The sequence below is a fragment of the Poecilia reticulata genome, linkage group LG5 (assembly GCF_000633615.1).
Source record: "Poecilia reticulata strain Guanapo linkage group LG5, Guppy_female_1.0+MT, whole genome shotgun sequence".
NCBI lineage: Eukaryota > Metazoa > Chordata > Actinopteri > Cyprinodontiformes > Poeciliidae > Poecilia > Poecilia reticulata.
The window spans coordinates 20,160,302-20,176,955 of NC_024335.1; the positions used below are offsets into that span (position 1 = coordinate 20,160,302).

A 16,654-nucleotide genomic window follows, 5' to 3' on the forward strand; every position below is an offset into this window, starting at 1 on the left:
GCAGGTGGGCGTGGCGGCGTGGCGAAGTGACCTTTAACGCCGTCTCCTTACGTTTGGCCTTAAATTCCACAGTTTAAAGCCCAGCGGCACCAAACTCACTAGGTTTGATCCTTGTGGGCCCCTCGACAGGAATCCAGTGTTATTTTTTGTGGGCGTGGCCTAATTTCTCTACGACGCCCCCTAGAATTTTTTAAATAATCAGCCCCAAGCCATGCTTAAACCTAGAATTATGAAACTTGGTACACTTGTGTATCGTGTCAGGACCTACAAAAAAGCCTCTTGGAGCCATGGTCCAAACCCAACAGGAAGTCGGCCATTTTGGATTAAATTCGCCATTTGCTGTTTTTCACAGATGTCGTATTTGATCGAACTCCTCCTACAGCGTTTRASATACAGACTTCAAACTCAGTCAGCAGAGAGTTCAGACATTAAAGGTCTAAAGTTATCACAGGAATTTTTGTATGTGAAAGCATATGGGCGTGGCTAAGTGCCAAACTTTGACTATTCGCCATAAAACATGAAAGTGACATAACTTYCACATACAAGGTCACAGATGCTTCAGACTTCCTATGTCTCAATACTAACTAACCCTCATTACATTCTCATGGTCAGATGATGACGCAACCTTAGCTCCGCCCACTTTTCACTGGAAGTCACCAGTTTTTTCTACTGTATGTCTTATTTTTACTGAGTAATACATATGGAATTAATCTTCTAACACCTGAAATTATATGACCTGATGAGGAACTGTGAGGATGAACTCTGACTCATGGGGGCATGGCTAACTGGCTGTCCTTCGCCATATGCATAAAATTGTCTCTGAATCAAACACGCATCTTCCGATTGGCACCAAACTGGGTACGTTTGACCTGTGCTCAATGCTAAAGAGCCCAACGGCTTTGAATTGTGGTTTTACTCTACAGCGCCCCCTAGACTATCCCATCATCAATATCTCCTCTCTACATCGACCGATCTGCTCCAAATTTGTGGTGTGTTCTCAGGGAACCATGCCGAAGTGAACGGTTCGAACTGCCTGGCGGAGGCGCGCCTCAACTGTTCGAAAGGGTACGCAGTGGCAGGCGGGCGGCGGTGCTGGGTCCCCCACGGTGGCTATAGGCCGGAGCGGCGCTTGGCTGCTCGGGCCGCTTGTTCCTATTACATTTAACTGAAAATTTGCAACATCTTTTCTTAAATCGGTTATATAAAATACTCCCATGTCCAAACAAATTTGAAAGTATGCATGCTTCAGTAGAATGTCCTACTTTTTCCAGATGACCTTATATACATTGGCCAGGGGGGTGGGGGGGGAGACTTTTGAACGTAGGATTATCCGACTACAGATCAGACCAGTTCAGCTGAAGTCTGGTTGTGTGTAGTCATTGGTCGAGCAATTTATGCATCTCTTGATCAAATACATCACACTTTCAGTCTTACACGGTTAAATTAACCCAGACAAGTGGAGGTAAACTGATTTTACCAAGCTGTGTTTTTGTTCCCAATCCCTATTATTCTAGATTGTGCTTCACTGCCCCCGAAGACTGGGAGTATGTCCAGAGACATAATTTGAACTCAGAATTACACATCACCTGCCCTAAGCCTGTGACTATCCAACTCTTGCACAGAAATAGTTTCCTCGCAGGAGCAGCTATTTTGGGATTCTCCACTCCATTACCAAACTGTCTGTGCAACACTGTGGGGAGAGGACTGCTTTTAAAGTGGATAAGAAATGCCCATGTGATTGGCTGGGTGTTATATTTACCAACCCCTAATGCACAGATAATGTATGCTAATGGGTCTGCCTTAATCCAAAATCTTTTTGAGAGTAGATTCATGGCACACCTCCACCTGATGTCCCAAAGTAAAAGCACTGCCTTTCCCTCTGCACACTTAGCTTTGGATCAGAATGAACTGTTTTTGTGCGCTGACTCACGGCACGCAGAGAGATGTCATAATAACGATTAAGATAGTGTTAGCAATACTTATTCATTAGAAATAACCATAATTGATTAGTAGAAAGCAGCTGGGCTTCTCTTTTGGTTCTTTGTTACGTTTGATCTTTTCATGCAGGAGTCCTTTTCTCTTTCGCTCATTGGTCTATTGAGGAAGTGCGATTTCAAGAGCAGAAAAGCTGCCTCCAGCTCAAGAACTTGGATTACCATGACCTGGATGACTCAGAATCGACACAGACAATTAGTAATAACATGCTTTCAGGGGAATTCACACTCTTAGCCTGACATTTTCAGTTGCTGTTATGCTAAAAATTCGCTAATAAATTAGAATTTATTAAACTAATTAAAACTGTTGCTTTATGAGTCAGATTTCTTTTGTTTTGGAACAGTAAAGTTTCTTCTTATTGTCACATCAAGATGTTATTAATAATACACATTAATATTTTGTAGTGATTTTAATCAGTCAGCTCACAGATTGATATTTCTTTCTCTTGCATATCTTCATTTAATTCACCTAATTTTTCTTCTCCCCCACTCGCCCCTTGACCCCAGATGAGCCAGGCCAGCTAAAGATCTACCTTCCCAAGAAGCTGCTCGAGTGTCTACCCAAATGTTCCTCTCTGCCCAAGGAGCGCCATCGCTGGAACACCAACGAGGTGAGAAAGAGGCACGCTTGAACGGGAAAATATCCATGACATGGCAATGAGATGAGCTGGTTCTTTTTTATTTGTGGATGACTCATATCTAAATGATGGCGCATTAAGAAGCCAAGCGGAGGTAAACAAATGCAGTGGTGGCTCTTCAGTGTGAGATCCTAAATTGGAACAGTGGGAGGTGAAATAAAGTGGAGAGGAAGATTCCTGTATTATAAAGTTTGATAATGTTAATCCGAACAGCTGAAGGTTTAAAGCTTCTGAACTTTTGATACAGTCAGAGTCAGACTCTGCTCATACTAGCACAGGTGTTTTTTTGCTAAATTAACATTTCCTGCTGGGTCTGCACCTCCTGTTGATCCACATGTGCACTGTTTTTGGTTGTTGGTAAAAAAAAAGAAAAGAAAAAGTGACATTTTTAAAAACGCTTTCCGTCTGTTCAGACTGATAGATTGTTCGGTTTGGTGTCGCTATTTAAAACAGTGAAATGAAAGCTATGGTAGATCTGTGAGTTTTCAGAGTCTCCTCCAATGATCTCACACATTGCCTCAATAATTACATAATAAACTGACCACATTTCAGTGTTTTCATTTAACCTTTTTGACAGTCTATAGTTCACTTCCCTCTGTCCTAATTCAGCTAATTTGAAAATTAAAACTGTATTTTCTGATAAAAGGTCAAGAATTGCAAAAGAAAATGGCTTTACCCAGACAGCATCACGATTGGCGAATATCATGATCCAGCCATTTCTGGTCTTTTCAAACCATATTCTTTAAGAGCAACGTTCAAGTGGGGACTGCTCACTTTTTTGGTTTTTGATACATGAATCATATAACATGCTGGTCTGTTCTTACTTTAGCTGCACTCTGTTCCTAAAACTCTTTTCAGGGTGATATGCTGCTAGATCGTTGCATCTCCGGTAGTAGAAATTTAGGCAGCTACGCTGCTTTTCTTGACGCTAATCTTGGGCATCAGTGCACAACACAGTATCCGGTTAAGATAAGCAGTGATAGCAAAAATGTGCTGTTTGAATTTGAGATTATAAAATGTATATGATAACTTGTCCAGGGAGGAGGAAAAAGTCAGGCGGAGAAATGTTGCAGTAACTCTGTCATCAGGATAGTCTACTGTGGTAATGTAAAACATACCTCCTGTCATGGTTGTAGATTGAGGTTACAGGTAGAGGCAGTGAGTGAGAGTTGGTGAAAGTTTTAATGAAAAAAATAAATAAAACAAGAACTTGCAAACAAGGAGAACACGGGGAGCGAGTGCGGGGAGCAGAACAGGGACCAGGTACATTCAGATAACAGGAAGAATCCAGCAGTGAGTGAGTGAAACAAAGCAGCTAAAAACAAAGGAGCTTGATTACTGACAAAGATCAGGTGGCTGATTGGCAACAGGGTGCAGGTGAGAGAGGGAACCAGGCAGGCATGCTGAGGGAGAGAGAAAGAGTAATGTCAGAGGAAGAGGAGAGGATAGAAGAGGAGAGGAGAGGAGAGGAGAGGAGGAGGAGGAGGAGCGCTAGCACAGGATCTGGCAAACCATAAATCTAAACACAAGGAATGAACAACAGATCTAACATAGACAACAAAGAAAAGACTGATCTAAAGAACAAACAGAAACTAAGGCTGATCACAGATAAACAAGAAAGTTAAAATGCAAACACAGAAAAACCAAAACAACCCAAACAGCCTCAGGATACGACACCGCCATTGAATGGAAGGAGCTGAAATTCTCCCTTTTCTCCTCCATAACGGTTTGTCTCTGTTTTTCTTTTAAAAATAAAGGATTTCGCTGCACAAGTTGTGTAGCTGTCAGAACTGTGCAAACTTTAAAATCCCATCTACATTTAGTGTTTTGGCATGTCATTTGGCCCATAAATGTGGTGGGAATGGAAGTCAAAAAATACTGATATATTTATAACCTGTAATTTCACTTGGCCAGACACAAAATGACCTGTGATTGCTGCTGCTAATTATCACGGGTAAAAGATGAACGTTTGGAGAGAGCTGATGTTTAATATTGTTATCCATAGACTCCAGCAAATATTTTGTACAGACAGTAGGTTAAAGAAAAAGCTAAAGTAAAACAATGCATTTTCTTACCTGGGAAACCTTATACTCACAACCAACGTCTCAGGTCAACTGGTCCGGCTGCTGAGCCTCCACAAGAATCATTTATTGCAGCTGTCGCATTAACTGCTTTGTGTCCTATTCCTGCAGCTTTGGGTTGTTTTCTTCCCTTGAAGCCAAGACTTTAGTACTTTTCTAATCTCTTTATAATGTTTCACACAGAGAGAGTGTTTATAGTTGGTAAGAACGGATCTGCCCTCTTCACTTCTTGACCTTCACATAGAATCTCAGGGAAAGTAGGAGTTCTTACTCCATATGTTTTCTGTCCTGCCAGTAAGCAGCCACACTCCCATCAACATATTCTAGTCAGAAAGACGTATATTTTTTTCCTGTTTTCTGATTGTATCGACGAGACATGTTCTGTGGTTCGTGACGATTTGTGCCTTTATTTGTGCCATAGCGAGGGCATGGTTCAAAAGTTTATTTATGTCAGAGAGAAAGTTAATTTTGAAAGTACTGATTTGCTTTAAAAAAAAAACAATGGAAAAGCTGAATGTGATTTATTTATTTTTCATCTTTGAAGTTTTTCTGGCTTTAAAATTTGATGAAATACACTTTTAAAAAGGGATGAAATGCCAGACTGAAGTGGAAGTGGAGATATTTTGTAATATTTTGATAGGCATAAATAAGGTTGTCTAACTGCAATTAACTGGTTCCAAGGCTTTATGCCCCTTTTTTGTATTTGAAAGGACATTTCTACTGCAGTGTAACAGGCTGTCCCCATAAAAAAGGGGAAAGTTATGCTTTTCGCATCTGATTTAAAAACATAACTTACTCAGAAATATGCATATGAATTAGGTAATGCCTATGTAACTTAAGGGCATATTTAAGGTTAAGTCAATGTTAACCAAAATTTAGAGCTTTATTTTTCTCAGAAACATATGCCTACCACTCATTATTATTAGGCTGTCCCGGGGCAAGGTCAGTATTACATTAGATGACTGAAGTTCTCCCTCTAGTTGAGTTGTTGAAAATACAGTAAGGACAAATTAGCTTGGGACAGCTGCTTCATACTGCCCACATCTGATGCAGAGCTAAGCTACCAAGGTGTTGAAATCTTTCAAAGAGTTGCACGTCTCTGCAGACTTAAGCTGCTAGCTTGGGAAAAAAATGTTTGATGGGTGGAAATGGATGTGAGCATTCATTGTCAACAGCTCCTTGTTTATGCGTGGCGCAGCTCTCCGCCGGTGGTTTGCTCCGCGCGCTGTGATGTGGTCGGCCTCCGCTCAGACATTTTCTTCATGTGCCGACATTGCACTCCATTACGGATGTGTGTTTGTGTTATTGATTACCAGGTCTGGCATTATTATGCAATGCAAAGCTTATTTGGCCTGTGGTTTTTCTTGCAGGAAAAGTCATTACATTTTTCATGCTATCCATCTTAATGAAGGTCATGCTGGGAGTTAAGCATGCAGCCTTTTGAACAGAGCGTTCACATGGATACATAGCGTATGATAGGGAGCAACAAGACCACAGTTGGTTCGAGACCTTCACTTGGCAGCACATCTAAGTCCAGTTGCAATAGCTGCTTAAGGAAATGAACAACGGCCTTGCTTTGCGCTCTCCTTTAACCCGCTGTTCTCTAGTTCCTCACCAAGTTAACTCTCTCTTCATCTCGCTACCATTCCTCCCCCACCACAAGCTCACAATCACCACCCACCCCTCTGTCTCTCTCTCTCTCTGATGAGGAGATACACACTCGGTTCAGGGGGAGGTTGGGGATCCCTGAGCGAATTCCTTCAAAGCTCTTCTTCCAACCAGGGATAAAGTTTCCTGCATACTTAAACACTCAATTGTGTCTTTTTTTTTCTCCCTCTCTGTTTTCTGTACTTTTTCAGCTTGAGTTTTATGTATCCATGCTGTGCGTGTAGTGCATGTATGCATTTCAGTCTGTGTTTTTTTTTTGTTTTGCCTATATGGTTCATTCTTTCTCTTTCTGGGATGTAGAACTATTGATCATAGCATTTCTATCTATCTGTTGCCTTTGTGTTCTGTGTTTGTTTATAGTATCAGAGATGTTATTTACCTGCTATAAAAATAATTTATTAAACAGGGATGGAAAGAAAAAAAAAATCACACATCTTTATTACAGAAGTCAGTATTTTTATTTTGTTCCCTCAATAAATTGCAATGGTAGACATACGATGTGGGACGTCCACACCAATCAGCTGTCAGCTGCCAAGTCTGCTGTCACATTTGAAGCTTTCAATTTATTTAAGCTGTGACATCCGCTCAGTGTGTGTGTGTGTGTGTGTGTGTGTGTGTGTGTGTGTGTGTGTGTGTGTGTGTGTGTGTGTGTGTGTGTGTGTGTGTGTGTTAGTGTCTGTGGGTCCTTCTATGTGTGTGTATCTGATTGAATAAGATACAGTTCTGGTGCAGACTCCAGATGATGCTCATGTGTGTTAATGCGACTGCGACAAATGGCGCGTTGAGAATACCAAGTAATTACTCAGTCCACGGAAACCTCCAGGTGTTTGTGTGTCCAGCATGTTTGCTCCTCTGGGTTTTCTAAAGAATTATTGGAATTATAAATCTTGTTTTGAACAGGCTCTTTTTTTTTTTTTTTTTNGTGTGTGTGTGTGTGTGTGTGTGTGTGTGTGTGTGTGTGTGTGTGTGTGTGTGTGTGTGTGCGCGAGTGTGTGCGTGTGTGTTAGTGTCTGTGGGTCCTTCTATGTGTGTGTATCTGATTGAATAAGATACAGTTCTGGTGCAGACTCCAGATGATGCTCATGTGTGTTAATGCGACTGCGACAAATGGCGCGTTGAGAATACCAAGTAATTACTCAGTCCACGGAAACCTCCAGGTGTTTGTGTGTCCAGCATGTTTGCTCCTCTGGGTTTTCTAAAGAATTATTGGAATTATAAATCTTGTTTTGAACAGGCTCTTTTTTTTTTTTTTTTTCCTAAAGTGCCCTACAGAAGTGGAAATATTCTTGTTTTGTGTGTAGGTCAGGCGCATGCCGTGTGAGTTCTCATACAAAATACCGGAGTATAATGGCATTAACAAACGATTTAAAACAAAACTGCACAACCTGATCTACTGTTTTAATTAAAACGACACAACTATGATTGATTTAAACTAATTAACATTTATTTATTGATTTTTCTCTGACACTTAGAAGTAGGCAAAAATATAAAATAAAAACCTTCTAAAGTTTGTCGTAGTTTTCAAATGATTATTGTGGAGGACATTAACTCATTGATGTAATTTTGCTCTTTTTAAAGTAACACCAATATAAGAAGAAATCATGAATAATAAAATCCTTTGGTTCTGGTTCATTAGTTACACCCAGGCCTTATACCTGCCTGATCTATAGAATCAGGAAATCCCTCCAACAGAGCATGTCTGACAACGTGAAGTAGGCTGAAGTATTACAAATTCCCCTTATCACCAAGCATGGTAGTGTTAGTGTGATGGTGTTGAGCTGCTGTAGCAGCAAATAATGAGAGCGAATCTCCTGTCGTTAGTTTGTTACTATAAAAAATAACATATTGGATTTATGCAGAAGGATAATAATCCCAAAGACACTAGCAGGGCCATTTCTGAATGACTCTTTACAAAAGATGGGTTTGGGAGTGGCATAATCAAAGTTTGGACTTAATTCTGATTGAGATGATGTCACTTTAAGCAGGTTGTTTCACACCCTCTGCTGTGGCTAAATTATAACAATTCTGCAATGCAGAATGGATCAAAATCCCCTTATAGTGATATAAATGACTACTCATAGTCATGCGATGCAAATGATTGATGGCAATTGTTGCTGCCAAGAGGGGCTCAACCGGGCAATTACTTTCATCACTTAGGGCTGGGTTGCTTGGAAAACATTTTCCCTTTATTAAATAAAATCATCATTAAAAAAAACAACTGTATTTTTATTTACACAGGTTATTTACTCAGATTATCTCTATGTCAAATAAAAAAATTCTTTCACTATCTTAAATATTAAGGTGTGATATAAAAGAGAAAAACAGAAGAAATCAGTAGGAGGGAAAATATTTTGTCACAGCATTGTGTGTGTGTGTCTGTGTGTGTGCGTGTATGAAGAAAAGAATGTAATATATTAAGAACAATTTGTTTTTAGATGAGAAAGCTAATGATTATGGCAAACTCTGTATGCATGTCTTTGTTGTTATTTTTGTCCTTTATTTAAATTAAAAAACAGTGTGAATGTGTTTGTGTGTGCACTGCTGTTTTCATGCAAGTGTGTACAATTACATATGGTTCTTTGATATCTGTTTTGTTACGCTTGGCTCCCCCTGACACCTTGGTCTCTTATGAGCGCTGAGCTGTGACCCCATAGATTTCTTTTCTTCTTTTCTTTTTTCTCCATCCACTTCTTCTCCCCTCTTCCGTCCCTTTCCTTTGCTCCTTCCTCTCATTCCTTTACTCTCTCTCTCTCTCTCTGCCTTTTGTGTATCTACTGATGTGTGAAATTATTCTGGGATGGAGGGATGGATTCCTCCCTGAAGGGCTGAGCGGAGGCGTGAGCCTTTTGTTCAATAATAGATTGGGGGTGTATGTGTATCTGTCCATGGTAATAGACATCGGACAAGTTTTAGATAACAAACCACACTCAGGTGGATACACTGATGATGGAGGCGCTATACTTTGAAGGCATCTGGAATTTCTTTTTGCTCTTTTTGTGCAAGTCTTTCAATAAAAAGCAAATCAAACGTCTTTAAATGTTGCACAAATATAAACTTTTTTTCTCCCCGCTTCTCTTGTCACACAAGGCGCTGAAAATGTGTGATTACCCTCGTGGCGTTACTTGACATCCTGATTTCCAGAAGTCAGACACAGATGAATAGGATTTTTTTTTTCTTTTTGAAAGAATAAATTAAGAAACATGAAAACAGACACTGCACAAATGTGCATATCATCATGTGGGCTAATGTGCACTTTAAAGGCTTCGACTCCGGAGCGTCTCCCACTATGATGCAAATGATGCAAGTCTCAAACGGGTCGACGCACAGACTTCAGCACATCACACATGCAGGAGACAGACGCCCGTCTCCGCGCCACATGTTGCTCAGATCTACGGCGAGAAACAAATGAAGGAGCTGCTGTTATTTTGGCAATAATGAGACATGTAATGATATGCTGTGAAAAATGTGCTGCTCCCTCAGAGCGATTGTTCTCAGCGCGTTGGCTGCTGTACGGCAGGCTTAGTTGATAGTTCACACACGCTCGTGTCTGGCTCTGCTTGCATGGATGACACCAATATGACTGAACGAGAAGCGGATCAAAAATCATCATATATACATTTTGGGACCAGCGCGGCTACTCTTGTCTGTGCGTGTGCATGGAGGGGTCGGTGTTGCCATGGCAACAGATTATGTGAGATATGCACGCATTCTTGGGCTAATAGTATGATCGATGATACATATTTGACACAAACCCCACTCATGATTTTTTTATTTTTTTTTTGCAAGTTAGCTGGAGGCAATATAGGGAGACCTGACAAACCAGCGCACCTGCTTGAGATGCCAATCATGCGTGACAGTGGAGACAAACAACCGGCGAAGGACAAAAGCTCCGCATCACAAGTAAAAATGTCACGAACGCGCTCACAATCACCTCTGTGTGCTGCTGCGTCTTGTGGGAGCTGCAATTCCAACACTAAACAAAACTCTTAATTTATTATCGGCGTCAATACTGCTGGTTGTGAGCTATTAAACAGATGGATTAAGCTGAATATGAATACAAAGTAGTCCCATTTTTGGGCTGAAGATACAATCATTTGCAGGAATATTTATAGCACTTCAACTTTCCCACATCTTGTCACATTAAAATCACAAACTCGTATGTATCTGATGGAGATTTCAAGCGATAAATCAACATGAAATACTGCCATGCCGTGGAGTAGAAGTAAATGAGACTTTTTTTTGTTTTGTTTTTACCAATAATCTAAAAAGTGTGGTGTGCATTTTTATTCAGCCTGCTTGAGTCAAAGGTTTTAGAACTGAAAATGAGCTTTTCTCTCATTCTCCAGAACAACAAGACTGGGTGGAGAGCATAAGTGCATTATTTTTTTTCATTAAATGTAATAGTGCCATTTTATTTGTCTTAATCTAAGCCATTCCATCGTAGCTCAATTTTAAGTGTTTTGCACCAGGTTACCTTTAATCAGCTCTGATCAGCGTCACTTTTCTTTCTGGAAAAAAGCTTCTCCACAGTATGATCCTGCCACCACCTTGTTTCCCAGTTTGCAAGGCCTGATGAGGGTGATGTCTAGTGCTTATTTCTCTATCTCATACAATTTTACAAATAGGCCCAAAAAATGTAGTTTGGTCTCATCTGACCACATCACCTTCTTCTACATGTTTGCCCAAGAACTAACATGTTTTTCTTTCAACAACGTTTTTCTGCTTATGTATAGGACAGATTTATGGAGAGTGATATAAAACACTTGTAGATACTCTTTAAGGATAGAACAATTTTATTTCCTGAAGTGATAAAAGCAAAGTTCCCTCTGTCCCAGAAATTTCACACTTCACCAGAAACTCCAGTGTAGTTTTCATGTGAAGTCATCTTAAGGCTCTCCCGCTGTAGCATGTCTCAGCCTGGTAACCATGGCGCTGTCAAATTCTTGACCAATCACCACACAATAAAAAAATGTTCTCCCCAGATTACGTGTTGCAAACAAACTGGTAGATCCTAAAAGATGCCATTCTTTTATTGCAGTCGCGGGAGAGAGCTGGAGGAAAAAAATACTGTTCTCTCAGGTATTTCCAGGCCGTATTTGATGCCCTGTCAACGGATTCTCCAACACCTGTCGTGCATCTCTGCGGCTCCTGTAGTGGGCTTCTTGGCTGCTTCAAAGGTTAATGCTTTCCTTGTCTTGCTTTTTAGCTTAGGTGGACGGCCATGTTTTGATTTGTTTGCAGTTGTGCCAACAAACCAAGCAAACCAGTTTTGCATGATGAATTGAACAGTGCTTTGTTAGATTTCCAAACTTTGAGTCATTATTTTATGACCTCATCTGGATTTGGACCTTTGCTGTGTTTGTTAGTCTTCACGATTCTGTTTGTTGTCTATTTTTCTCAGCCAATCCTCTGAGAATAGTTGGATTAAATCCAAATCTAAGATTAAATTATACACAGACAGGCTCTGGTTACTCATCAGGGGATTTCTGAAGGTAGTGGGATGTAATTGGATTTGGTTGCTGGTATCAGAGTAAAGGGGGGCTTATTAGCGATGTTCACTGACTTTCCACATTGTACCAAACTATTTGAAGACAATGTAGCATGTTTCTTTCACACCGCAAGCAGCATTTTATTGGTGCTTGTGGTTGTAGCACAACTAAACGCTAAAATGTTTAACAAGTTTGAATACTGCTACGATTTTACGAGTCTTGAGAAGAAGTTTTGCATGAGGGAAGCCGTCACTTACTAAACCGTGTGGAAAAAAAATAAAAATACTTTGAATCGATGAGGAAATCCAGAGTGATGCAGTTAGCAGACAACCAGTTGCAGGCCTCTGTGTTTCATTTATACTGTGGTGAAGGGCGCCCTTGATTTATGACTCTGATGTGTGTGAGTTTTCAGCGTCCAGCACACACACAGGCGCAGGGCCAGGAGAGGCACGCGCTCTGCATTAGGTTAGCCTTGTCACAAGAGGTGAAAAAGCAACAAACTTTTTTTTTAAACTCTGAAAGTTTCCTTTTAGAAAAGTCATGACTGTGCTTCTCAAGCATTTTCTACATAACATGATGGTAAAAGGTTTAGTTTATCTGTTTCCTGTGTGCGTGTGTTTGCGTGTGTTCGCGCGTGCGCGCGTGTGTGTGTGTGTATCCCAGAGCCTGCCTTTGGCTGTAACCTCTTCAGCTGACATTGAGCTCTGTGCTGTTGCCATTTACCAGAGTAAAGCATGGTTTAATGAGGGGGCAAAGAAGCTGGCGCACACATTCGCACGCAGATACATGCAGCAGTTCATGAGTGCACACACGCGGCACCAGAGGGGTGTTTCACAGCTCCGTGTGTCTGATTCCTATTCTTTTATTTTTAATCTTTCCTCTGCATTTTGGGGTGAGAAATATTTCATGTTTGGAGAACGCCGCGTTATAATCACTAATTAGTCCTCCAGGCTCTTTCTCTGCATTTTTTATTCTCCTCTTTGTCTTTCTCTCCGTCTCTTTGAGGGAAGCGTAGCCCAGTTAGCACCCGGCATCTTTTAGTGTCTGCTGTGGCAAAATATGTTGACCAAGAGTTAATATATTCTTATCTCGAGTCTTATTTTAAGTAAGATTTTGCACAAAAACTTAAGCGTATGCCAAGGTTTCAGCAAGTTTCAGCCATCAGTGCAGGTTCACAAGCAGGTGGGATTAAGCAGGTTTTGCAGGTCTAGTCTCTGAAAGCCAGGTGTCTGAGGAAGGACTTAACGTTGACGCTTTCCTCCTTCCCCTTCTCCTTTTCCTCCACATTCCTCCTACCCAACTGGAAGCGCCACATCCTCCTCCTGCTCTATTTTCTCCCACTATTTATCTTGCCCACTATAATTTGACACAAAATATTGTTAACTGGAGACACAGAAATATATTAAACAGTGAAAATGTGTTACTGAGAGTGTGCGGGGGTGTTGCGTAAGTGCCTGAGCTCCGTTCTGTATGCCTGTGTGTATGTGTGTGATTGTCTTTTCATTTGCCGTTGGATTCGGAGCCCGACCGGAAAAAGAAGCTAACGGCCAGCAAAGTCCGATGTAATAAGGAGCCAGTGTGTTCTGTGGAAACAATACTTTTTGTTTCCCTAAATGTCCCCGCATAGAACCTCTGTAATATCTGCGACTTGTGCGAATTAGATTTAATTCATTTGGGACAGATAAAGCATTGAAATGTGTGTGTGAGAGAAAATCCTTGTTCTTCTATTTTGAGAACTTGTTCTCAGTGTGTAGAGCTTTGTCCTGATACCAGCACAGCTCTATCTCACTTTGATAACTTTTTGCTTTGCCATTTCTTCAGAAGTTAAATATAAAGTATCTTAAAGCACCTCAAGGCAATTTGTATACATTTACATTCCCATAAAAATGCAAGTTTTAAACAAAACATCACACTGCAAATCAAGCACGACTTAGGCTGAAAATCTCAGTTTCTGATGAGGTTTTTCTTAAGCGTTTTCTTTTTTTTGTTCTGACTCAGTAATAACTGGAGCAGAGGGACTTGTAAGTAAAATGCCTAGTTCAGGATTTCTGAGGCTGCTACATATTTCATGCTCGTGTTTTTGAAGGTTGGTTCCAGTCGAACATAATTTTGGGCTTGATAGAAATAATGCTGCATTCAAATAGAGGCAATGCATAAAATGGAAATGAATGCAATACAAAAAAAAAACAACCCTGATGTCTACTTTTTTACTCATTTGCTCACTCTGTGGCAGTCTCAGTGTGCGCTATTATTCAGAGATGGTTTAATGTAATTGTAAATGACAAGTATGGTATGATAAAATATGATAAATGTGCAAAGAAAAATGATACAGTACTCTTAAAAGGGTTTACAAATAAAAATCTAAAAAGCCTTGTGTGCATTTCTAATCAACCCTCTTTACTCTGATGCCCTTAAATAAAATCCAGAACTTAACCTCGTGGTGACTGACAGGAATATTACCGGTGCAATCAACTGCCTTCAAAAGTCACTTGATTAGTCAGTGAGGAGAATCATCCGTTCTCTATGCCGAGTTCTTTATGTATGAGCCTAAATAAAAGTCAGTGAATTGAATTCATGAATTCCATGTATTAATACCAAAACACAGCTGGTGTTTTGGTATTAATAAAACACCAAAACACCTGAGGTAGCAGGTCCATTATGACCTGCTACCTCTAAGAGCTAACAGACAAAACGGCATCAAACAAAAGTTTTCTATTCCCTTTGTCTCTCTGAGCTACGCCCCAAAGAGGGCGTTACATAGTATGTCATCTCTTACCTCAGCTCTCATTCGCATTTCCTAACATATGATTTCCTCTAGCTTTAGCTTAGCAACTATCTAAAAGAGATGGAAGGAAAACACAGAATTATTTATTCTCAACATCAGTAAAATCATCTTGAAGGCCAAGGAAGACACCATAAAGGTCGGGCTTAATTCAGTCTGACCAAATCAAGTGGCTCCAGTTAAAGTCTCGATTAGAGTTAAGCAGACTCCACATGTTTACTTTTGGAGTGGTAGGACAGAAAAGTCTTTTTCTGACATCACTCCCAAACATGTTGCAGTGGAGACTTTGTGCCCCCAAGGGTTTTTCAACAGTGAGCTCCATCGAACATGCAAGGTGTTGTTCCTCATAGTTGCTGTTGTTTTAATTGTTCAATTATCATTCTGATTTAGTTATTTAGTGGTTTTCTCATAGCATTTTCCATACTTATAGAGATAAATACATGTCCAGCTGACGTGTTTTCTTGTCTTTGCTTTTGTTGAAGGGCAGCTAAAAGAAATGGGGCTCTGTGTCATTTCATACTTTCATACTCTGCACCTTTAAATGAAACTACTGAATGAGCAAACACATGACCAGTGGTAATAATTCAAAGCCATCACCACAGGAATTTAGCTTTTTTGTGGCATGTTTTTTTTTTTGTTTGCGCAGATATGAATAACATCTATCATGCTCTAAATGTTTCATTTAAGATGCTTACCAAATGGAGCTAAAGCCTTTAAGTGCTCTTTGGTGAGTTAGAGTTTATGAGACCAATAGAATCAGATACACAATGTCTCACATTAATAAACCTAACAATCTGACCTCAAAGCAGCTTTACACAACTTAAATAAAAATATGCTCTCATACGAGATTTGAGAGCTCAAATATGTTTGTGTCTTTATGTTTTTCTTAAAACATAAGAAAAACAGGAAGAGTAAATCTAGTAAATATTGCGACTTGTATTCTAAAGAAAAAGCTGTAAAAAATCCACAAGTGTGCACTCATCTTTAAAAAGTCAAATATCTGCACAAATTGTGTATTTTAATCAGAAATTTGTAATTTTTTTTCAGGTATAAAAAACGTTTAGGCTGCAGGTTGGAAGTTGCACATAGATTTGATATTTTGCTGGAACCAACTTTTGAGTTGTTTTATAAACAAACCTTGGTAGAGCAGGCAAAGAAAAGAAATCTTACTTTATGAAATGAACAGATTACAGTTCACATCTCTTGAACATTCCCACATTTTACCATATTTCAACTACAAAATGTATGTCATTGAGATTTTATGTGATAAACCATCACAGAGTCGTGACGCGTAAGGACAAATTGTTACTAATCTGTATTTACCAATACCTTCAATCAGGGTGATGCAATCAGGGACTGAGCAGGGACTTGTATTTATTTTACCACTTCACAAAGTGAGGAGGACGTTTAGGGAGCTCACTGTTAAAGAACTACAGTAAAAAATGGCACCTTACTGTCAACGTCTCTATAACAACCATTAGACACAAGTTTAGGAGTGATGCCAGAAAAAAACTTTCTCTGCCCCACTATCACAAACGTAAACAGGCGGAGACACACATTGAGCTTTTCAGCAGCAAACACATCAAGAGGGTTTTGCACAATTTGAAAGATGCATATGTGAAAAAACTCATGTCCACAGTTATGCATAAGGGATGATCTGTGATTATGTGGGTTTCTCTTCCAAAGTCCCCGGGGTCTTTGTTAGTGTGCAATGCATCATGGGATGGGAATAAAAACCATGCTTCAGCCTTGTGAAAAGAAAAAAAAAAGAGAAAAGAAAAGAAAAGTACTGTTCTTTCAGCACTTACACAGCCGTACCAGCAGGGGTGCTAATATTTACAGCACTGGAGATGCGATCTAAAATATTTATTTCACATTGTACGTCTTATTTTTGTTTTTTCTTACTGAAGAAACTGGCTAAAATGAAAAGTTAGATTTTTGTAAATATTTAATGGTTGTATTTATGAAGCTTCTTACACATTTATGTTAAGGGCCCCTAATG

At 39.9% G+C, this 16,654-nt stretch overlaps 1 protein-coding gene across 7 annotated transcripts in view; it reads left to right on the top strand.

Annotated features, from left to right (window-relative positions):
• LOC103464925 (calmodulin-binding transcription activator 1) overlaps nucleotides 1-16,654 on the top strand; it is an 84,194-nt gene that overhangs the window by 16,225 nt on the left and 51,315 nt on the right. For all 7 annotated transcript variants that reach the window (XM_017304867.1, XM_008409339.2, XM_017304870.1 and 4 more), the window contains exon 3: nucleotides 2,502-2,605. In XM_017304867.1, the coding sequence (XP_017160356.1) occupies nucleotides 2,502-2,605 (104 nt within the window). The remainder of the gene's footprint in view (nucleotides 1-2,501; nucleotides 2,606-16,654) is intronic.